The 23,404-nt window shown below is 33.8% G+C and overlaps 1 protein-coding gene across 2 annotated transcripts; it reads right to left on the bottom strand.

The window, feature by feature from the left end:
- Window positions 1-69: 69 nt before the first annotated feature.
- Window positions 70-16,509, bottom strand: LOC106669747 (putative ammonium transporter 1). Of its 2 annotated transcripts, XM_014399435.2 has the most exons (11): window positions 16,422-16,509; window positions 10,691-10,793; window positions 9,706-9,795; window positions 2,956-3,183; window positions 2,530-2,732; window positions 2,236-2,469; window positions 2,056-2,167; window positions 1,840-1,958; window positions 1,093-1,219; window positions 944-1,027; window positions 70-855 (listed from the first exon to the last, which is right to left on the bottom strand). In XM_014399435.2, the coding sequence occupies exons 2-11, from the start codon at window positions 10,785-10,787 to the stop codon at window positions 770-772; spliced, it is 1,380 nt and encodes a 459-aa protein (XP_014254921.1). In that variant the 5' UTR covers window positions 10,788-10,793; window positions 16,422-16,509; the 3' UTR covers window positions 70-769. The 2 variants fall into 2 exon arrangements, with proteins under 2 accessions (XP_014254921.1, XP_024080506.1); XM_024224738.1 differs by lacking the exons at window positions 9,706-9,795; window positions 10,691-10,793; window positions 16,422-16,509 and adding an exon at window positions 4,968-5,038.
- Window positions 16,510-23,404: the final 6,895 nt, after the last annotated feature.

The following is a 23,404-nucleotide window of genomic DNA, read 5'->3' as shown; positions in this document are numbered from 1 at the left end:
TATTTGCTTTTTAGAATTGTGCTTTGCAAGATGCTTTTACTTAAAATTATTCTATTGCATCCAGTGATATATGCTTTCTAATAAATTCACTGAAATATAACTAGCGTTTATACAATTGTAAAATGTACATTAACATTTGAATTACCTTTTTTCACAAATCAAGTGAAAATTAATTAATTTATTAATATTAATTTATTTTGAATGACACTTTTATTTATATTTTTGAATATAACTTATAGTAAGAGGGTTTAAATACGTGAAATCAAATGTAGGTTTAAAAAAATAAATTTTATGGGTTTGAAATGTTCAGTTTTCTTTTTTTCTTTTTTACTGAAACGAATTTTTAAAAAATATTTATTTATATTTTCCACATATACATATAGTATGGATTTTATTATATATATACATTTTTACAGTATTATATAAAATGTGCAATTTTCAAATTTATGTTGTTTTGATTTTAACAGAAAAAAGTGATTATATGTAACAAATAATAGTTGTCCTGAAGTATTATTAAATTTCAATTGATTATTTATGTAAATGTTTACTATTATTGTTGTTTTCAAAACATTTTACTTTACTCAAGTCTTTTTATTCTTAAAAAAAATTATGTACAAAAAAATAAATATCAGACCAGCTTAAGCGAATGTGCAACGTTATATCTATTATTGTGTTTAAAAAAATGCTTATTCACTATTTACAATAATAATTATTTACTTCATTGTAAATTTTGATTTTTAAAACAATTGTACTCCTCTTCACTCATTATTCAACTTTTGTGATGGTTTTTCCTTTCCATCTGGAAAGCATGGTTATCATATTCTTTTAGTCTTACACTATAGGAGCCAGATGCATCTAAAGAATAAAAATAATTTTAACAACAGAACGAGTATTAACATTACCCCTTCTCCTTCTACAATTTATAATTTAACGTTTAACATACTTTCGTTTTGGTTGAGAGGCGATTCGTTGGTCCACCACGCAGACTTTGGGTACGACTCTTCGCCATGCTTGGAAACGTCAAGACCTAAAAGAAGGCAGTTTTCATAAAGAATTGAGTTAAATTGTAAATTTAATTGACAATCTAATGACCTTTAATTTCCTCTTGTTCGGAAACCCTAAGTTTCCCACAGAGTTTGAGACTTCCAAAAAGGATGCAGCTTGTTATAGCTGACCAACTGATTATAGCAAAAAGTCCCACAAAGTTATTGAGTAATTGCTGTAAAAATTTCATCTTAGTATAATAATTTATCAATTTAGTAGAAAACGCAAACAAGAGAGAAAGAGAGAGAGAGAGAGAGAGAGAGAGAGAGAGAGAGAGAGAGTGAGAGAGAAAGAGGACTGTACTCTGGTCTTTAATGATCCTTAGCATCGACCAATCTTAACCGAAGATGATAGGCAGACCATGATGATCAGAAGTAACCTTTTTAGTAAGTAATAAAATATTGAACCTTTAAACAAACAACTTAAAAATGACACCAACAAAAAGTACAAATAGCTGAAAATTCTGCTCCTCTCTCAACTGGTCATAAAATGTGTGATCATCCCAGTCTGCATGTTCTTGTTGGTTTTGTGTGAAGGAGATGAAATAACACCGACTGATCATTGCAAATTTAAAATATATCAAAAAGCAACATACAAAACATGACAAAACCAATGAAAATGGGCAGACCAAGATTATCAGATGAATCTTTGGGTTCATCATCTTGCTGACTTTAACACAATATATCACAATATAAATTAATTTCCATACGAAGAAACATAATAATAGCCATTATTTAAATTTATATAAATATCAAATAAGCAGTAAAAATTGAAATAAAAAATATTAATATATACCACAGAAGAATCGTGTGTGAATCCGAATATAAGTCCATCTTTGGAGAATATTGGCCTTGCAATAACACCCCAGCAACCTGCGCCAAAATGAACGGCGACTGCATCCAATGGATCATCGACTGAAAGTGAGTCAAATTGAAAAAAAATCCTATATGGAAAAAATTGACTCACTGAAAACAATAATATTTTAAATTTGAAAAAAAAGCTCTAGTATACCTTTTAACAACAGGACCACCTTGTGAATACACTGATAGCACAGACAACCAATACCACCAACGACTAATGCTATCCAAGTAGAGTATGCTTCAGGCCCTCCACATACACTTACCTTAAATGTATAAAAAATAAAATAAAATAAATAAAACATAAAAACTATTCCATGGATTTTTTGTTTACCATTCCAGCGAGAGTGGCATTCAAGACAAAACTGAAAGGCCAATCACTCTCATTAATTAAATGACATCTACCAAAAATGAGAGCGACTGTAGCTGCTCCACTTCCTCCTATTATCGTACTAAGCATGCTTCTTGCAATGATCATACTATCACCTGGTTGTGTGACATGACCGAGTGAACCGCCGTTGAATGCTAAAAACCCCGAGATCAGAAGAAGAGCTCCTGTGCCGACCATCTGAAAGAATAAAAGTTATGATTCAAAAATGAATGTTTTTGTAATTACATCTTTAATTACCGGCAATGAATGGCCAGGGATGTCATAAGTTTTACCGTGTGAAAATCTACCGATTCTCGGCCCCATGAAAGACGCTGCGACGAATGAGCACACACCAGCAAGAGCGTGGACCACACCACTTCCAGCAAAATCCTTGTACCCTTTAATTTTCAACCAGCCTTCGTCATGCCAAGTCCAATGACTGACAACTGGGTAGACAAATCCTTGTAAGAAGAAAAAATTCAATAAACTATTATTTGAAAATTAATAAAATATAGTTTGACATTTTAGTATCCAGATCTTCCTAATCTCTGGGTATCCATTTTTAAAACTAGATCTATATTTCACTCTCTCTCAATCTCTCTCTTTCTCTCTCACTCCTTTCATTTAGTTTCTCCATTTGTCTACCTCCTTTATCTATATATCTTTAATTTAACAATATTTTACCTGATATTGTTGCACTGTAGATTATGTATGCAGTAAAATTACATCTTTCGGCAACAGCACCAGATATAATAGTTGCTGCTGTAGCTGCGAAAACGAACTGGAAGAACCAGAAAGCCAAACTTGACTCAAGTAAGCCTATTCCGGCCCAAGTGGTAAGTCCCAAGTATGGGGATCCATTCCCGTAAGCAAGAGCATATCCGATCAAATAGTAGAATATGCCACATATAACTGGAAAAAATTCTGATATTATTTGCATTGTTGTGATTATACCTTTGTAAATTTGTGAAAATTTAAGCATTTTAGATTAAATTAAATCTATGAATTAATGTAATTAATCGGAATGCACATAGTGCAATATTTTGGCTTGTAAAAAAAAAAAAAAAATCTTAGTCTCTTGATTAACTGTTGCAAAATCTTATACAGAATGGGTATTATAACATTAATTTGGCCTACATAACATACATAGATGTGAGACATTTGAGGAGAATATTGGTAATTATCGAATGAAGGTGGTTTTGCAAACAGTTTATAGACATACTCTAATCTATATAAATCATATACATTTGTAGATATTTTGTCTAGTATTTCCTCATGAGTGAATGTACTTAGTATTAGAGTGAATGTGTAATATGAGAGGAACGATGGCAGATCATCAGTTCCCATTGATCTTCAATTAGGTTAGTTAAATAAAAGGTGTGAAGAGTGATGTATGAATTTCAACTATTACACCACCCTAAGTGAATGAATGGTATGTAATTTTTTTTTTTATAAATTAAATTTGTTTATTAAAATTGGTTTTATTAGACCAACCAATTGTAAACAAATATTCATTAAACTCGTTTTTTCATTGCTGCTTTTTTTTTGGATTTATATGTTCGGTTCGGATTAAATTAACTTTAGGCTTTGTCATTTGACCTTCAATCGGTGTAGTGTGTGAGATTTCGAAGTTTTCTATGATTTTCTACAGCAATTGGATGATTAATTTTTACTTTACTTTCCTTCTTATCAGTATCCATAATTTTTTCCATTGCTTTTTAATTCTTTGCATTTGCAAAGTACTCTAATATTTCAAGGTTTTCGAGTTTTGTGCGTGGGATTAATGCTTTTGCCAAATTGCATTTTTTATGGGAATTTCTACAAGTTTTTCTGAGTTTCCACTTATGAATTTGCGGTTTGATTTGGAATTTGACGATAGAAAATTTTAATTTTCTGATGAGTGGGCTTAGTAAGTCTGTTTTTGAAATCTATGTGAACTTCCAGTTGTGTGAAGAATAGTCATGAAAATGGAAGAAATTGAATTTTACAAAGATATTACCAAAGTTAAATAATTTATGATGGTGCCGTATTTATCAAAAGATGATCAATGAGCTGTTTTTTATTCTGAACGGTTCAATTTTAAATTTTGTGTTGAAATAGGTTTTGGCAAGTTTAGTGTTAATAAATGGTTTTGCCCGTATCAATAAGAATTTTTAGACTTTGTTTGTTGAATAATATATACAGCAGTTTGCTTTATTCAGGTGGTACCCAGCTCATTTTTTCCCGACTCTAAAAAATAGTCCTCATTATTCTAGTTCTTATTCTAAATTCTCATTAACTTCTAGATTTTTGTTAGTTTGAAATTTTGTTTGATCAGATTTCAAGTAATTTTGGATCATGCTGTCTTCTTTCTTCTTAGACTGAAGTTCAAGTATGTTGATAAAGTTAGAGACAGCAAATTTAACTACTGATACCTTCAACCTGTTGTCCTATGACTGCACCAATTAAATAACTTCACTTATTGATTCCTTTTTTTAAACTTTATTTTCAACAGTAAGTTTAACCTATTACAATGATATGCTTACTAATAGCTAGACAAGTAATGAATTTTTTTTCGATAATTTAATAATTATTAAGTTACCTGTGCTGATTGCAATACTATGACCTGTATCCTATAATTGCAATCTGGTAATGTCCTATAACTTTTATGTATGAATTTTATTGCATATAATTTTTTATTTATTGTATTTGCTTACATAGCTGCATTCAGTTGGCTCCAGGGCATTATTGCACCTTTTTCACCTAGTCCGCATTAAATATAAGAAGCATTTTATCTTAAAATGTACATTATGCATAAAATAATTTTGGGGTAAAATATAAAAAAAAAACCTCAGGCATTAAAACAATAAAGGTGGTACTGATAATACAACAGTTCAATAAAAAATAAGACAATAATAATATTCGAGTACATGCTGTACACAAAAAATGAACTAACAGATAAGGACATCTATTTAAACATTACTTATCACAGCAATTGGTTAAACCAGGCACATTAGCAGATATATTTCCTTTTAACATACTTTTATTATTTTTCACAAAGTTCTCAAGTCTTTTATGCTTGTATTTACAGTAGTTCAAGTCGTCCCTGTTATAAATAAAAAGATTGTATTGTATATAAATGGGCTATTGTAAAATGATGGGGCATGAATTGTAAAAATTTACAATTGATTTATAGATGTAGGTTGTTAAGCTAGGTTTATTTAGGGTTACATGCATATAGTCTATCTGAGTCCAATGTGGAAACCATCCAATAATTATTAGAGAATTTTGGATTACCTGGTGCTTAGCAAATTTGGATTTAGACATATTTCCCCAATGGGAGTACCGTAAGTGATTAAGTTTTTTATTTTTACTAACCATACTTGAATGCTTATTAAAGACTTAGTAAAGGCTCCTTGATGGTCCATGTTTTGAGCTTTTTTTTAAATTTTTTAAATAAGGTAACTAAAATTAAGTCTGGAATCCAGATACTTTCCTATGTATTTAACATTTTTAGCCCATGGTATTGGCGAGTTATTTATTTTTACATGATTGACATTGTGTGGTCTGCGTTGAGTAAACCATATTGTCTGTCTTGCTACCATTAGGTCTGAGTCTCAATTTTTTCAAATTTAAAACACCTATGTACATTTACTGATAATTCTCTTATAAAGGCCGTACCATTAGCAAAGAGGGCCAGTTCAGCTGTAGTTTTTAGCTTGCAAAGGTCATTTATAAAGATGTTAAATAAGGTTGGTCCAAGGACAAACCCTTGGGGGACTCAAGATTTTAACTTCTTAAACCTTATGGCATTAATCTGTAAACGAATTCTCGTAGTTACTTGTGTTAGGAAATTGAAATGATATGTGTTTAAATATGAGACCTCTATGCCAAACACAAAAGCTTTCTATACTTCAATAAGAACCATCCCCACATCCTTTTTCACACTAAAATTATGGAGACTCATATCCACCACTCTGGCCAGCACAAAGCCACATGAAAAATAGTTAATCCAGCATTCATTTAGGACAATTTTCTACGGGAATTTTATTGAGAAAAAAAATCGTCTGCTAAAAACACCGTTCAATTGCAAGAGTGTCGAGAAAAACTTGGTAGCCGGGATCTCAGCAGGGAACCCCTAAAGCACATAAGTCACAATAACGATGGATGTTTCCATTAATTCGCCGATAAAGGGGGAAAAAGTTCACATCGTAACTCAATTTAAAATAAATAGGAGGATCGATTAGGTTTCGGGGTCCGATTGACCAATTAAATTCTTTTCAATTAATTAATTTTTAAGTAAGGTACTGGTCGAGAAAAAAAGTCTGTGCCACAAGCGGGATTCGAACCGACGACCTTCGGCTAAATAGGCCTGGTATACCATAGCTCAAGTGGTGGAGCAGCGACGTATTTAGCCGAAGGTCGTGGGTTCGAATCCCGCTCGTGGCACTGACTTTTTTTTATCTCGGCCAATACCTTACTTAAAGATTAATTAATGGAAAATAAATAGGAGGGTTTAGTATTTATTTCGAGTTGGTTGGACGGCGAAAACATATTCGGACCCTGACGTTTAAAATAAAATTTAAAAGTTGAAATGACTTCTTTTATACTGGTTGTTGTTGAATTCCTCGTGGGATGAGGATATTTATTAGAGGTTGTGATTTTCAAGAAATACCTCAATCAGAAGACAAAAATGTAAAAGTTTATACTGACGAGAAAACCAAAAAATCAGCTAAGAGGTACAATAATTGGTTTACTATTTGTACAAAAATAAAATTGTCACGTTTGATAGAATAAAGATGAAATTTAAGCATGTTTTGACAGGAAAGGCTTTTGACAAGGAAATTAGCAAACGTATAAAGTGGTGGGCTAATGTAATGGTTTGGGGGAGGGTGTTTGGTTTCATGGTGGATGGGGGTGTTTAGAATTGATGAAAAGTCGCCTTGTTGCGGCGTAATTTATTCACCTTGCGATGAAAAGAAACGAGGAAATAGTTTACTAACTCAGCGGGACAATGACCCGGTATAAGCCGTTGTAAAGAAGGAAATCGAAAATAAATCGGTTGTCCATTAAAACAAACACATACATTTTGCTCTTGTCAAACACTCCACAACCAGGATTTTATCCGCCAAATTTCAACTTATTTTGTCAAATGTGAATAAATCAGCCAAAAGTGCCAATACACACACACCAAATCGCAATTGGAGAAATTTGGGTTCCACGTTCCAAGCTGTAGAAATTTAACAGAGCAACCCTTTCTTCTGATTCCGTTCTTTTTCTCATTCCTTAAGCTCATAAACCTCCCAACTACAAATCCTCTTACAGGATCAGCCTTCTTTTTTAAATGTCCAAAATCCTCGAATGATTTTCTTTTAAAGCACTTAATACCCATCCTAGTTCCTCATAAAATCTTCATTTTGGTTTCCGTTCTCGTCATTTCACGATCCAACAAAGTTTCATAATTGTCAACATTATCTCAACTAATCAATGAAGAGTATTGCTTGATGTAGAAAAGGGTTTTGGTAGCACCCGGGCTTGAGGTGAGGCAACGAGATCTTGGAAGTCAGACTGATTATAAGCCGGCGACCCGCAAGGGAGCATCCTTGGTCCTATCCTTTATATCATTTATACTGCTGACTTACAAACTTACTCAGTGTGCGTTCACATAGAGAAAAAGTCATTGCTATCCGCAAAGCACACAACTTGACAGAAGACTTGTAGAATTACGGAGACTTTTAGGACCAAAAACACTAGACAAACCTCATACAAGCTTTTACTGCGACCACTTTGGACATACGGAGTGTAATTTTGGGGTTCTACCAAGCCATCCAACATCCAGCGCATCCAAACCTTCCAAACAAAAGCCCAAAGACAACATAACATCAAATTGTAGTTTTTAGGGAGAATCTTTGTTATAAATACAAAAAAATAATGAAACAACTTCTTAAAATCATCATCACACAACAAGAGACATCAAAAGGGCAAACTAGTAGAAAATTATTGCAAAACAAACAGGCAAAATTATTTTAGTATTACGAAAAAAAAAAAACTGTTGACCCACGGACACCTGCTTTTGGGCCAAAACCCGCGCAGGTGCCCCTTAGGCAGAGAAAGGTTCCACATAATAGAGGCGTGTCATGCATTGGCTCCATACAGGGAGCGTGAAGGCATGCCGCCGGATTTAAGAATCGTTCTCGGACACGTAGCGAGTTTTAGGGTCCTTTTCTATGGGGATTTGGAATTTTTTATTGCTATAGCTTTCACAATATTTGTTTTGTATGAGTGAGTGTATTTATTAGAGTGAATGGGGAGGGGCTGATGGTGGAATAGCATCGGGTCGATGGAAGAATATTTATAAAAGTACCCCATCGACCCCAATTAGATTATTTGTTATGTATGCAGGTCGATGGAGGAATAATGAGTACTCCATCTACCAAATAGAATGAATACAATGTATATAGGTGTGAATGTATTTATTTGGGTGAATGCATATTGAATGTGTGTTGTAATATTTCGCATGCGCTAGGGGCTGAAATGACCAAGCTGTCGGATAAAAAAGGTAACATAACATGTAGTTATTCTTCATTCTTTGATAAGCTCTTCGCCAATATGGTCAAATAAGAAAAAAGATAATATGAAATTTAGAAATCCAGCACATTATCTACAAAATTAAAAAATTTGCGCATCCAAGAACCTTGAGGAAAAGGTGATTGAAACATAGTCTAAATACCTCCAATCAGAAGTCAAAATAACCAATACCTTCACTGAAGCCAGGATGATTAAACATGAACGAAGCAACTAAACATAGCATCGCGAGCTAAAGGCCCCCTTTATTTTTAAACAACTTTTGCCGAATTAAGTCAGACGTCAAAGACCCAGGTCAAATTAACTGATCGAAGGATTTTTATCTCAAGTGACTAGGAAACACGGACACACGGACGAACCTGACGTCTAATGAAGAGAATCTGCAACTATTATGTCTTCAGCTCCATCCACGACCAAAAAGCGGTATTTGGTTATAAATAAAACTAAAATTTGAACTTTTTGAATTTGTGTCTTTCTGGACCTTAGCAAAGTGGACGTGCGAGAGTTATACGACCATTGGGAATTAAGAGAAGACGAGGGTATATGGCCGTCCTGCCAGGGTTGCCGAATAATTCATAAAACTTCCATTGATGTTAATTGAGAAAAACAGACACTATCTTTTATGCGAATAATTAAAATTAAAGGATTCAATCAAATTCCTAGGGATAACTCTAGATAGGAAACTTGATTGGAAAGGCCACATCAAAAATATACATAGGAGAGGTACTATATCCATGGTGCAGTGTAGGAGAATCGTTGGTAGAACATGGGGTATTAAACCATGGGTGGCCAAATGGATATACACCGCGATCATACTACCAAGATTTCTATTTGCAGCCATANATATATATAAAAAATTAAAATACTTGCATAGATCGAGAAGGTTCTTCATCAAGATGTTAGTGGCGTTTTTGTTTCTTACAGCCCCAGCTTCGAGACAAGCGAAACCAGCTTGCATAACTGAAATCACAAAGGAATAATTAGATTGAACCTGTATTTATCTGATTATTTTTAAATGGTTAAAAAAAGAAAAATTGACCATACTGAGTACACAGGCTAATTAGAGCTGGAAAGAGTCATTACCACCATGTACTTTACCCGAAGGACTGTAGAGCAATTCATTTTTTAAACGGTTCATTGTTTAAAAAAAAAGGAGTTTTCATATTTGTATAAAATAATGAAAAATACCTCTTCAAATTAACCTCGAGCGTCTCCTTTTTGCATGACGGTAATAGCCATCCTCGATAATGGAAGGAAATCCTATACCCTCAATAAGAATAATTTGTTCCCGGAACTCAAATTGAGCTGCCCCTAATGGTAATGAACCACTTTGCATGCCCAGTTTTTATTTTTTTTAAATTTATTTTTCTGGACAAACTGGGCAAAACGGAATTCGCAACTCGACCGGCGGGTATTGACGTCTTGCAACGAAAATGTACTGTTAACCAACTAAATTGGAGACATCACGCTATTCCAGAAAAAAAACTGGTTTTAGAGTTGAAAATTTTCAATATTTTCTAAAATTGGGGTAACGGCAACTTCTTTACAGCAGAGAATTTTTTTTTAAAGAAAATAAAATTTGCTCCTTTGTATGTTGCTAACTAGTGCAAGAGCTTGAAAGCTTATGAGATAAATGTATATTAAACTAATTAAATAGATCAATTAATTGAAGTGGTTTCATACTAGGGCAACGAACCTGATAAAGAAACTACAAATTTTGTACACGCAAGAATATTTTTATCGGATAAATTTGATATTTAAGATATATTTTGAAACTATATTTTTTGGTGGGTAATGATATAAATGACGGCATTGTTCCTATTATTGATACTTACAAAAAAATATAGATACTCACAGGAAACGAATATTGCGTTGACCAGTAAAAAGAGATCGTCGATGTTGTCCTTCAGGTCCTGTATTTCTTGAGTTGTATTCCACGCTTCGGCTGACATCTTCGACTGAAAAGAAAAATATCCGATGAAATGGTACGGTTTTTATCGACAGCTTTCTAAACAAACTCCATTAACTAGAGAATAAAAGCTAATTGAAGGCGAAATTGATTTTCACTCATGTTAAAGATTCCGTGTAAGAATGTAATAAACCTTAACAGCCGTTTTGCATTTTCAGTTTTTGTAAAGGGTTGTTCTACTGCCAGAATTGAGTGGTTTGATGGTCACCCTTTGTGGTTTGTTTGTTTTGATCTGTTTGAACTGGTCGTTTTATTAAACGGCATTCAGTATCAAACTTATAAAGTCAATAAGTATTAAGCCTTGAATTTTGGTTTGTGCACATTCTTTATAAAAAACAAACGCTATTATGTGTGTCCACTTGGTCCGAGTAAAAATAAGCAATTTGGAAAATAAAAAATATGACGATTCAGTTTATATAAATTAGTCTAAATAAATCATAAAAAATTCAAAAATAGAGAACTAGTATATAATAGGGAATAGGTCAGTTTAGCGCAAGGTCTTCACACCTATCCTGGATTTTTTTTCAACATATCTGTGTTTATTAAATGTTTAAAGTTTAATTTCGATATTTTACCGATAATTTTATTATTATGTCTTATATAATAAATTTTATATACGTGCTCTCTCGTTAATCCCAACTCGGTACTCTGAACATCCAAGTAAACCGAACTGGAAAAAAATCAAGAAGTAAAAATTTTAAAAGAAACAAATGAAACATGATTTGGGAGCAGGTAAGGAGAGAGAGAGAAAGAGAGAGAGAGAGAGAGAGAGAGAGAGAGAGAGAGAGAGAGAGAGAGAATGAGAGAGTGTCAGAATTTCTTTTGTTCAGTGAATCCCTCGCCTCCCTTCACTACTACAAATGGAATGTCAGATCACTACATTTTTCTTATGTTAAGTATATTACCTACTGCTTAAAAATGACTGAAAAAGAGGAAGAAGCAATGGAGAAAATGTTAAATACACTTCCAATTAATTCATCTTTAGTGTTACGTTGTCTTTAGTGTTGTTAGTGAAAAAGTTAGTGTTACGAGCGGGATTCGAACCCACGACCTTCCGCTAAATACGCCGCTGCTCTACCACTTGAGCTATCGTGACTTTCAACCAACACCTTACATAAAGATTAATTATTTGAAAGAAGTTATTCGGTCAATCGGACCACGAAATATTATGGATTTAATAAGTAAAACGAAGTATATCTTCACTAAAGCTCTCCGTGGCCATTTCATCTGTCGCCGAGAATCGAATCCTGAATACACGACATATTGGTATTGGTTGAAATGAAAAAGCTAGTGTCACGAGCGGGATTCGAACCCACGACCTTCGGCTCAATACGCCGCTGCTGTAACTACTGGAGCTATCGTGACTTCGAAGAGAGCATCGGCGTATAGAGCCGAAGGTCGTCGGTTCGAATCCCGCTTGTGACACTAGCTTTTTCATTTCAACCATTACCTTACATAAAGATTAATTTATTTTTATTATTATTTTACTTTATTTGTTATTTACACATATTTTTTTAGAATTAGGTAATAAACATTTTCTTTTTAAATGTCTTATTTTTATTACCAAATTTATTTTTGCTGTGCAAAATATGAATAAACCTAAATACATTAAAATTTATGGGTGGTGCGTTAATTTTGTACATCAGTGCAAATTAAATAAAAATGATTTTTTAAGGAAAGCTGATATATGTATCATAATAGGTTTATGATTTATGTATGCAATAATAATATAGTGTTGTGTCAAAATTGTTTTTTGTACGGTGTAATCTATCTGACACCCTTTGTAATCCGAATTTTTCAGTAATCCGAATACCCCCTGGAGTTATTATTTCGGATTACTGAGAGATCACGGTATTGACGTTTCTGAATGATGAGAATATTGAGGTAAATGAAGATTATTATGAGAATTTTCTTAGGAAAATAATGCTGACTAGCACATCTTTAACAATTTTGACTAATACTGCTTACTAGTTAATAGCAGTTTCTTTATTTATCTCTATTATGTCAACAACTCACCAATTGCAACGGGGTTGGAAGGTCTTCACATTCTTTTCGATTTTTTCGTTCAGATCTGCAAAGCCTAGTCTACGAATGAATAGAACTTTTATATATATAACTTATATATATTATAATGTTATAAATACAAATAATAATAAAATCATTTCCAAACATCGGCCGGCCTGTACGCTTCTGGACGATTGACCTTTAAAATAGCAAGCTTTTAAATTAATTAACGATTATTCGGGGTGGTTCACAAGCAGTTTTATTTGTTTACTTAAGGGCTCTGGGTACATAAAATTTAATGACATTCGGCCTGTCACTCTCTAGGTCGTAAGGGGTTTCCTAGTATGGACACTAGGAATGAAAAATGTGCCTTTTTCTAAATGTAAACGCTTTTATAGTGGACACTAAATTTTCCCGGAAGCCTTAATAAAACGATTATCATCGTTTGCTCATAAAATAAGTCGGGAAACAAGAAAATAAATAGTTTGTTATTGTTGTCCAATGACAAATCCCCCTTAAATTTTAAAGTTTGGCTTATTGATTTAGATCTATCAAAATAGTTCAAAGATGTTACGTGTACTTGGAAGCTTAAAAATACATCTAAGCTATAAGAAAAACCCTAATAAATTACTATAATATCAAATCTCTCGAAACGGGAGCGCATAAAATTGAACGAAAAATAATTTCTAGGTGTAACCGCGAGGTCATACGGATCAACCAAGGTGGCCGCGGATGATCTGACAGCGAATTTGTCAATCTGATAAGTCAACATGAAGGGATCAATTTTTTATAAGTTATTTTGTAGTCTTATATTTAGATCTTTCAGACAGGTCATAACGTCTATTATTCCCTTCAATTTATTCATCTTTAATTAAATAAAAGCTTAAATATAGTACAATGATTTTTTGAGTTGGTACTAAGTTTATCAAAGTATTTTAATAACTCAACAGAAAATTTTCAGTAAAGACTGGGAATTCAATTAAAAAATTAAGTTGGAAAAACCTATTGACTGATTTGCCAAAAATTTAATGTTTAGTTCTATGTTGTGTATGTTGTAAAAGTAAAGTAGTTGTACAGGAGGACTTCACGTGTCAAAGGGTCAAACCACATTACAATACAAACTTCGTACCACCATTATCAATTAAAAACCCTGGGAACCATCGGGATTCGAACCCAGAACCGCTAGCGTGACAAATACGAGTCGGACGTTCTAACAAAAATACCACTCGGCCTCCGCGTCAGGTATGTATTGCATGTAATACAAGTTTGGCTTTTGGTTCATCTTACCCTAAGAATAAAGTTGAACTTTTTACAATTACTTCGTGCAAAAACTTTTAAGATTAAATAACAACTTTTACGATTTTATTTCTATTTCGTAAAATTATCCCTCTCCCTCACACACCCACTCTCTCTCTCTCTCTCTCTCTCTCTCTCTCTCTCTCTCTCTCTCTCTCTCTCTCGCTCCTCTCTCTTACCCTCTCTGTTGACTTTTGTGCTTCGTTGTATTTGTGATTTTTGTGTGTTTGGATGTGTATGTATTGTATTTATTTTCATGGTAATTTTACTCTGTAATCTCAAATTTTTTTATAATTTTCTACTATTTTGGAAAATTTTCTCTCTCACTCATTCATTCACTCACTCACTCAGTCTCGCACGCACGCACGCACACACGCACGCACACACGCGCGCGCACACACACACTCACTCACTCATTCATTCACTTACTTCCATTCTCCACTCACTCCCTCTCTCTCTCTCACAGTCACTCTCTCACAGTCACTCACTCACTCACTCGCTCCCTCTCACTCTTTCTCTTTTCCTCCCCCCTCTCTCTCTCTCTCTCTCTCTCTCTCTCTCTCTCTCTCTCTCTCTCTCTTTCTCTGTTGACTTTTGTGCTTCGTTTTATTTGTGATTTGTGTGTGTTGTATTTATTTTCAAGGTAATTTTACTCTGTAATATCAACCATTTTAATGATTTTACTTCTATTTCGTAATATTTTCTACCTCACACATTCATTCATTCACTCACTTACTCACTCACCCTCTCACCCACACTCTCTCATTCATTCATTAACTTATTTTCATTCTCTACTCACTCTCTCTCTCTCTCTCTCTCTCTGTTGACTTTTGTGCTTCGTAGTATTTTTGATTTGTGTGTGTATGTGTTGTATTTATTTTCATGGTAATTTTACTCTGTAATCTCAAACTTTTTTATAATTTTACTTCTATTTCGTCAAATTTTCTCTCTCACTGATTCATTCATTCATTTACTCACTTACTCTCTCTCTCTCTCTCTTTCTCTCTCTCTCTCTCTCTCTCTCTCTCTCTCTTTCTCTCGGTTGACTTTTGTTTTTTGTAGTATTTATGCGTTGGTATGGATGTGTATGTGTTGTATGTATTTTCAAGGGAATTGTACTCTGTAATAACAACCTTTTTTTTATGGTTATACTCCTACTTCGTAAAATTTTCTGAGTGTTTGTAGTATATTGTGTTTTGTACTGTTTGTGCTTAAAGGTTCCATGTGTATTTATTGTATTAATCAAATTAGAGTTATGTTTTGGTTCATTTCCCCCTAAGAATATGTTTGCACTAACTATTTGTAATTATTTCGTGTACACGTTATTGGTAGATTCCAGTTAGTTATTGCAGTGTTTTTAAATATTTAACATTAAGTTGCATGGTATAAAAATTAAAATTTAATGCAAGCACATATTTTTGCCTTTTTTTGTTAAAGTGTTGATGTTTATTTGTTGTTGTATTGTTCAGATTTTCTTTTTTCCAACTTATTAATTAGTAGAATGGCTAGATCTACGACAGTACGAAGGCAAGGGAGGCTAAAGGGGGGAAAAACGTATCAATTTATAAACGAATGTAGTTATGTGTATGCTGTTGAATAATCCTGTACATCTCTATTTCATATAATAAAATGTAATCAAAAAAAAATTTAGCTACTCTGCCAAAAGTATTTTCATGCGTATTGTAGACTGTAATTTCAATCTTTTTCGCACGATTTACTGCTATTTTGTACAATTCTCTCTCTCTCTTTCTCTCTCTGTTTTGTAGTATTGTGCGTATAATTGGGATGTGTATGTGTTGTATTTAATACATTGGAGTCAAGAATAGGACAAGACACCTTACCATTTCAATGATTTTTAGCTTTAAAATTCTTTTTTTGTCTGGTTGTCTGCAGTCTAGTTTTTGCAGTAGCTGATCATTATAATTTAAACATCTTACTTAATAAGTAGTTTCAGTCAGTGAAAGTTACATTTTTTAGACAAAAGTCATGTAGTGCTTAATAGTTTAATTACTTTTTACGCAAAAACTTGTCTTGGGAATAAAGAATGGAAAAGACACAGACTTGCCATCGCAGTCGTCAACCAGCAAAATCGTAACTTAAACAAAAATATATGGTAAAATCTTTTGTATGTTTATGTATATTTGTATATGTATATATATAAAATACATAAATATATCTGTATATTTATGAATTGGGTGAGTCACGATGTAGAAAATTGAGAGTGATTGATGCAACTAGCGTGTTCACTGTCATAAATGTTTCGTTTAAAAAATACTTTTTCTAACTAGATATACTTGTGCTTATATTAAGTACTAACTTGTTTTTACGTCTTGGTCGAAGAGGTTTAAGGTGGACGGCTTTGCGAAGGAAACCGCGAAATGCAACTGACAACTGGAGATATTGGAAATTTGGCATGCCCCTAACTCCAGCGACCCCCCTTCGACCACTCCCACCACAATCGCAATGGGTTCTGTGCTTTTAAGTTCGTCATTTTCAAGTTCCAATGAGCAATAAAGGACAGAACACTGTTGTCTGCTATTATTCATTGCATTTTAATCGCAGTTTTGTTAGATGTTACTGTTAGAAAAATTGGCTTTAAAATTCGCTGGTGTGGTTGAGGTCTAAGAGAGGGTGAACCTTATTTTGATCATCCTGATCTGTTTTCGCTGGTTTTGTCAATGAGCTTTTCGCCATCTTCATTGTGTTATTTTCTGAGCCGTATCTCTTTTATGGGTTTCATCAGCTTTAGCAGGTCGTAAAACTTCAAACTATAGCTTAATGTAGTCTTGGTAGCAATTTTGCTAAATTACTAGCTTTTAATTAAGTACTAATTTGTTTCTTTATTTCTTTGTGCAACATTCTAGATAACAGGCAGCTTTTCGATACGATTTGATGTAAAGAATCAATAATGAAGGTAAAATCCCCAAAAAATATTCGTGGCAAAATGATTCGGCGGTGGTCAAGTTGTTTTAAGTCAAAAGATGAGTCAAAATGCGTACGTTTTCGGCCAAGTAAGAATGATTCTGCTGGGGTCAAGGTGTTTTCAGTCAAAAGATGAGTTTCTTTTGAGTAAAATTCTATGGATTGCCAGATATTGTAAGCCAAATAAATATATAGTTTTTAAAAAGTCATTGGGTAGAAAAGAAGTAGTTTTTCTCCAAAACACATCACAAGTACCGGGAAAACGTTTTTCCCTTGAAGTGTGCTACTTAACCCAGTTTGCATGCCATAGATAACATGCTGATCGCCATCTGCTCCGATATAAAATTATTTAAACAAAATTTGGGTCATTTGTAAGCTAAAAAATGGCAGTTATAGAGATTAAACACTGGCATAAAGTAGAATTCGGGTGAATCGTTCTGGACTGAACTCTTCAAGATGAAATTGCACCTGCAGTTTTGTACCTCTTTCACGTTTGGGTTCAACAATAACAGTAGCTTTCAATTAATTTATCTTTATGTAAGGTATTGGTTGAGATAAAAAAATCAGCGTCACGAGCGGGATTCGAACCCATGACCTTCGGCGAAATACGCCGCTGCTCTACCACTTGAGCTATCGTGACTGCGACCACTCGGACACTAACTTTCCATATCAACCCAACCTTTCGAATTTTCCTTCCTTTTTGCCATTTTTCAAGTGTCTATTGATTCTCGGCGACAAATGAGAGAGAGCTTTACTGAAGTTATAACTTACTAAATTCATTAGGCTTCGTGGTCCGATTGACGAGATAATATCTTTCAATTAATTAATCTTTATGTAAGGTATTGGTTAGTGGTGGGGTAGTGTCCGAATGGATCGTAGTCACGATAGCTCAAATGGCAGAGCAGCGACGTATTTAGCCGAAGGTCGTAGGTTCAAATCCCGCTCGAGACGCTGACTATTTTTTTATCTCAACCAATACCTTACATAAAGATTAATTAATTGAAAGATGTTATTTGGTCAATCGGATCACGAAATCTAATGAATTTAATAACAGTAGCATTTCCATTAGTTTAACTTCCGCAATATTGAATTATCTATGTTCCTCTGCTTTGCAAGTATGATTCTTCATTGAGTTTGATATGTCCTGTCAAGAAGCCAGTTAACTGGCTATTTCTTTTCCTCATATACATGGATTTTCCCTAATTCCAAATCTTCCAAGAAAAATTAATGTTTATGTCTAGTCTACGGAAGAGTCTTGTTATTACAAACAAATCAATTTGTTCATTTCTTTAAATTTGAATTTATTTTCTGAATTCATAACTTTTTTTAAATTGGGTTTTGCGATTCAGAGTCATTATCGAGCTGAAGACGTTCTGCTGATTCCTCAACTATCTTTTGGTTCTGGACATTCGCTTGTATCACTCCTATACCATCTTGTATTCTGGGTCCAACAGTGCACCTGCAGCTTGTACTTTCTTCAGATGAGCTCTGAGGTTTTGTTTGAGCTCGAATACCTCATGACCCTTGAGAAAAGAGTAATCCCATCAGGTCCTATCCTTCTACTTAACGTTGAATCTTCACAGAGGTTATTCCGTATCGTCGTGCGTTCTTTTGATTGGTTTTGTCCAGGCACGTAGATATGAACGAAAATTTTCTCTACACTTCTTTATAAGTACCGTTAATAAAATTTATTATTTACACTTGCTGGAAATAGTTTTCGAGTGAATATCCTATTGGCATCTTTTAAGCGTCCCTTTAGCAAAAGGTCGAGTGTAATCAGCCGGACGAGATGGCTTCACGCCCGACCCACTACTTTCCGATGGCTTCTGTGGAGAATAAAAGGAAATTGTTTACAATTTTTAATTTGTTGGTTTCGTTTGTATTAATCACGACAGTCTGTTATTAGTTTTTATTTGTCCAGAAGTAGTTCAAGCTGATCGTCAGACTTTAAATAATATACCATTATTAAGTCTAATTTCTGCTTGTTGATTTTAGACTGTCCTATCGAACGATTTATGTTAAATAATAACTTTATTTAAAAAACTAGATAAATATTACGTTAATAATGAAATAACATAGTTTTTTTTCGTTAAAGTTTATTTAGCTTTAGTCATAGCTGATCTCAACGTACACTCCAAAAGAATGGACTTATTAAGTTGGCACTTTAAAAGCAAATCGTATAAAGAACTTAAAAAGTTGATCAAGTCGATTGATTCGCTTTCTTTGTCAGAGATCGACTAATTTGAAAAATTATCCCAATAAGTAACCCTTCGCAGAACAACTACCAGCATCAGCTTTTAACATTGTTGATTTTGAGTAAATAAAACATGTGCCACCTCGTTAAAAACTTTTTGCAATTTAGAAAGTACTTTTTTACAATGGTTTGATAAATAATAACTTTGAAGAGATTCTCTGAGTAGAAATATAAAAAAATGGTATAAGGTCTATTGTACTTGAGTCCAGAAATTGTTTGATGTATAATTTTAATTCAGAAGTTACCCAGAAGCCAGTTTCTGTCCCAGGGTAAAGTTTCACAGTTGTAGCATATTTTCTACAAAGTATAATTTTCTTTTGTTGGCATTTGATTGTTTGTCAATAGATACCAAACAGCGAAAAATTGTGATCCTATACTCCTACTTTTTTTTTAAAAGGAGAAAAAAAAATTTGACCTCAAGTATGAAAGTCACAGTTTTGTTTTAATTTGATCGTTACCGATCATGATCTATCCCCCTTGGTCTGTTACACGCGTTTCGGCATTTCAACAATTTCATTGTTGGGTGATTTTATTTATTGCGTAAAATATTGTTGTAGCGTATGTTTTATTTACAACAATGTTAAATGTTGATGCTGGGTGTTGGTCTGCGTCACTTGTTTACTTATTTGGTCTTTACTCGCGGGTTTGAAAAATTACTCAAATGGGTGTTGGACCTGTGTCTTGACCAAAACAAAAGGTCTTGAGGGCAAATTTTTTTCTTCTTTAAACCTTTGTAATCAATACTCATAGATATACACATACATTATTTATTTGCCTGCTATTTCATGATTAGTATTATGGAGAGAGTAGTGGCTGCACCCCAACGAAGCAGAACGCAGGGGACTCCCAAAAATGGTCCCACAGACACCCCAATCTCCATTTGATTACTAAATTGATTTAACTATTGTGTTTCACACACACACACACACACACACACACACACACACACACACACACACACACACACACACACACACACACACACACACACACACACATCATTTTTTTTTGTTTAAATTTGCTATAACTATACAGGGAATTTTAGTCATCCCCTAATATAATTGGGAAGGAATGAGGGAGTAAAACTTGGGGGTGGACATTTGTTTGACGGGGACAAAATGTGTTACTTCACCACATTGACAAAAGGGGGGAGTTCCGAGGTACATTAAATAGCCATGTGTTATGTGAGTGTGACCTATTCGTAGTCTGCATATTACAACTTCGTCCCTTCGTTTGTTTTGGCTTGACGTTTACCATGGCTTGACTGTGCTTTTTATAGCTCTTGGTTTATTTTCTTCTGTGTTTTCCTATTCTCTATTCCAATTTGCTATGGAGAATTTTTTTAAATGGTAATCAAAGGGGAACAAAGGTAATGTCGGTTTAGGATTATCTACGTAAACAGTAGAGTTGTTCACTCTACGAAAGCCGGATTAGTACTGGAAACTGCAAAAATTATTTGTATTGTAATTGGAGAGTTTTCCTAAATGATTGACTAAGGCTACTTCCTTGGCATGATACAGTAAACGCAACAAGCGAGATTGTGCGGTCCAAAGGACGGATAACATCCAATCTAATAGAACTTCTACGTCTTTGGAGAATTTTAAGATCCGCTTTTAATAAGAGTTTGTAAATAGCATATTTTTCCATTTCGACCCGATAAAGCACGTTGTGTCGAGTTTTAAGGCCGGCTTAACACGCCAACACAAGCTCGGCCTCCGTGTCAAGCCGATGCCACTTGACAGCACCAGGCCAAGGGCTCTGAATGCCAAGGATTGTCAGCAGCAGCTTTATCTCGCCAAGTTTCCGGCGTCGAATCAGTTTGAAACGTGATTAATTGGGTCGTAGGCCGTCCTTTTCAGTTCGCTATTTGCAAAAATTTAAAAAAAAAATAATAAAAATAAATACTTTTGCAAATTAACTTCGTTCTAATCCACAACTAAAATTTAATTCCTGGATTATCGATGTTATGTCGACACGATGCTAATTGAGAAAAATCTTCGTCTTATCGCGTCGACGTCCATGTTGAAACGACTTAAACGGCTTGACAATAAAGAAAAAAAAAATAAATAACCAATCACATTTTTATTATAATAAATTGATACAGCTTTCCAGAAAAAATGTATTTTTTATGGTATAAAAATTATTTTAATTGAATTTAGTTTTTCGTTTTTGTTACAAAGATCGTGCCGATTTTAACGTCAAGTACACCAAACCAGTCGATCATCATTAAATGTTTATCGTTATATTTGTTTTTAGGTAGAGACGGGGGGCCATTAAATAAATTAGATTAAAAATACTTTTCTGATGAATTTCTTTCGAACAGTTTTATAACGAAATGCCTCAAAATGTGCAATACCACCGAACGCCATTGAGTTAAGAATCACGCCCTAATACCAAAAATCTGTCTCCTGTTCGCTCTTCCCGAGAGATATTATCATTAATCATTAATACTGGAAAATCATTTATAACTTCCTAACAACACTTTTAAACTTTGACCTTATCTACTTCCTAAACAGACACGCAGATAACCATTCATAATAGAGTCTATATCAATATTACATATGTGCCTACTAAATACTAATAAAGTAGCTCTATCTACGATACTTATATTTTAAAAATACATGAATGCTGATTTAATAAGCTCAAATCTGCACATACATACTATCACCAAGACTGGCAAACTCACTGCTACAATTAAAGTGGGCTAAACTCAGAGGAGTGATAGGACTATTTACCGGTTGCTGACATCTGAAAAAAAAAAACATCTACACAACATAGGTGTATTCAATGGTGATTCATTTGTAGAACATGCACTGAGGAGGAAGATCTTCAAAAGGGAAGCACTGCTCAATGGAGAAATAACCTGGATTACAAAGAAAACCCAGGAAAAAATGCAGACGTCAATGACCTAGCACTCCTTAAAAGAAGGATGGAGTCGATTGTAATAAACTAAGGAACTAAAAAAGTACGATAAGCCGAATGGCCGCAGTGCTTGAGGTACCCCCACTTCTATCCATCAACATCATCATCATACACATACCAACAGAGGTCCAGAGTCAAATCCTGGTTTTGTCTGTCCAGCCTCTGAGCTTGAGCTCCTTGGGCTATCAACAGCTAGGTCATTTCAGCTAGAGGCTGAGTTAGAGACTCAATCAGTTCTTAAAACCAAAATCCTCAAATCTTTAACAAAATAGAAATTGCTAAATGCTCTATAGAAAGAAGACTAAACAATGAAAAATGAACAACTAATGTTTGTTGTCTCTGATAACATTCGTCTGTCTTTTAGAATTAGAAATTACAATTTTTCGCTGTTTAGTATGTTGACAAATAATTAAATGCCAACAGAAGAAAATTGTACTTTGAGTGACAACTGTGAAACTTTATCCTGGGATAGAAACTGGTATCTGGGTAACTTCTGAATTAAAATTATGCTTTAAAAAGTTTCTGGACTAGTAAAATAGAGCTTATACATACATTTTTTATACTATCTACTCAATACCAATCACTTCAAATATCTCTATTGTAAAAAAGTACTTTCTAATCTGTATTTTTTTTAAATATATATTTTTTTAGCTTTGTTTATCAGCAACATCAATATAGATAAGTAAATAAAAACTTTGTTGATCAGTTTATCTGACAAAGCCAATCCGTTGGCGGATAATAAAATCAGTATATAAATATTAATATCTCATACCCACTTAATTTTTTTTTTAAACAATAATCTCACAAATCATTGGAAAAATGATAACTAATTCTATATCTCTGGTGTCAGGGATGATCAAATTGGATGGTCCAAAAACTCACTGACCCATTAAAATTGCTTACACAGTAATAATTCCTGTCATACAGGGGGCTTAACTTCCAACTACCCAGTTTGTCATGGACAAGAGGTCAAACGATGTTACAATACATTTTTCATATTAAAATCAATCAAAAATCATGGGATTCATAACCAGCACAGCTAGTGTGGCAAAAATGAGTCGGACGCCCTAACCATTCCGCTACCTGGTCCCAGTTTAAACAATAATATTCTTAGAATTAATTTTGAATCTGATTCTCAACCACGACTGATTTTAAGATATTTAACATTTTAAAATGTTAAAACATTATAATGTATGTATATG

Source organism: Cimex lectularius, unplaced genomic scaffold, assembly GCF_000648675.2.
Source record: "Cimex lectularius strain Harlan isolate CLEC.00 unplaced genomic scaffold, Clec_2.1 scaffold8, whole genome shotgun sequence".
Lineage (NCBI taxonomy): Eukaryota > Metazoa > Arthropoda > Insecta > Hemiptera > Cimicidae > Cimex > Cimex lectularius.
The sequence above is the reverse complement of the archived record's forward strand: the minus strand, read 5'-3'. Positions and strand labels throughout refer to the sequence as shown.

Excerpts from the sequence above, each read along its gene's own strand:
- LOC106669747 (XM_014399435.2), bottom strand. The coding sequence starts at position 10,787 with ATGTCAGCCGAAGCGTGGAATACAACTCAAGAAATACAGGACCTGAAG. Across the intron at positions 2,733-2,955 it reads CTACAGTGCAACAATATCAG|GATTTGTCTACCCAGTTGTC; the intron begins GTAAAATATTGT and ends TCTTCTTACAAG. Across the intron at positions 856-943 it reads GCCTCTCAACCAAAACGAAA|ATGCATCTGGCTCCTATAGT; the intron begins GTATGTTAAACG and ends TTTATTCTTTAG.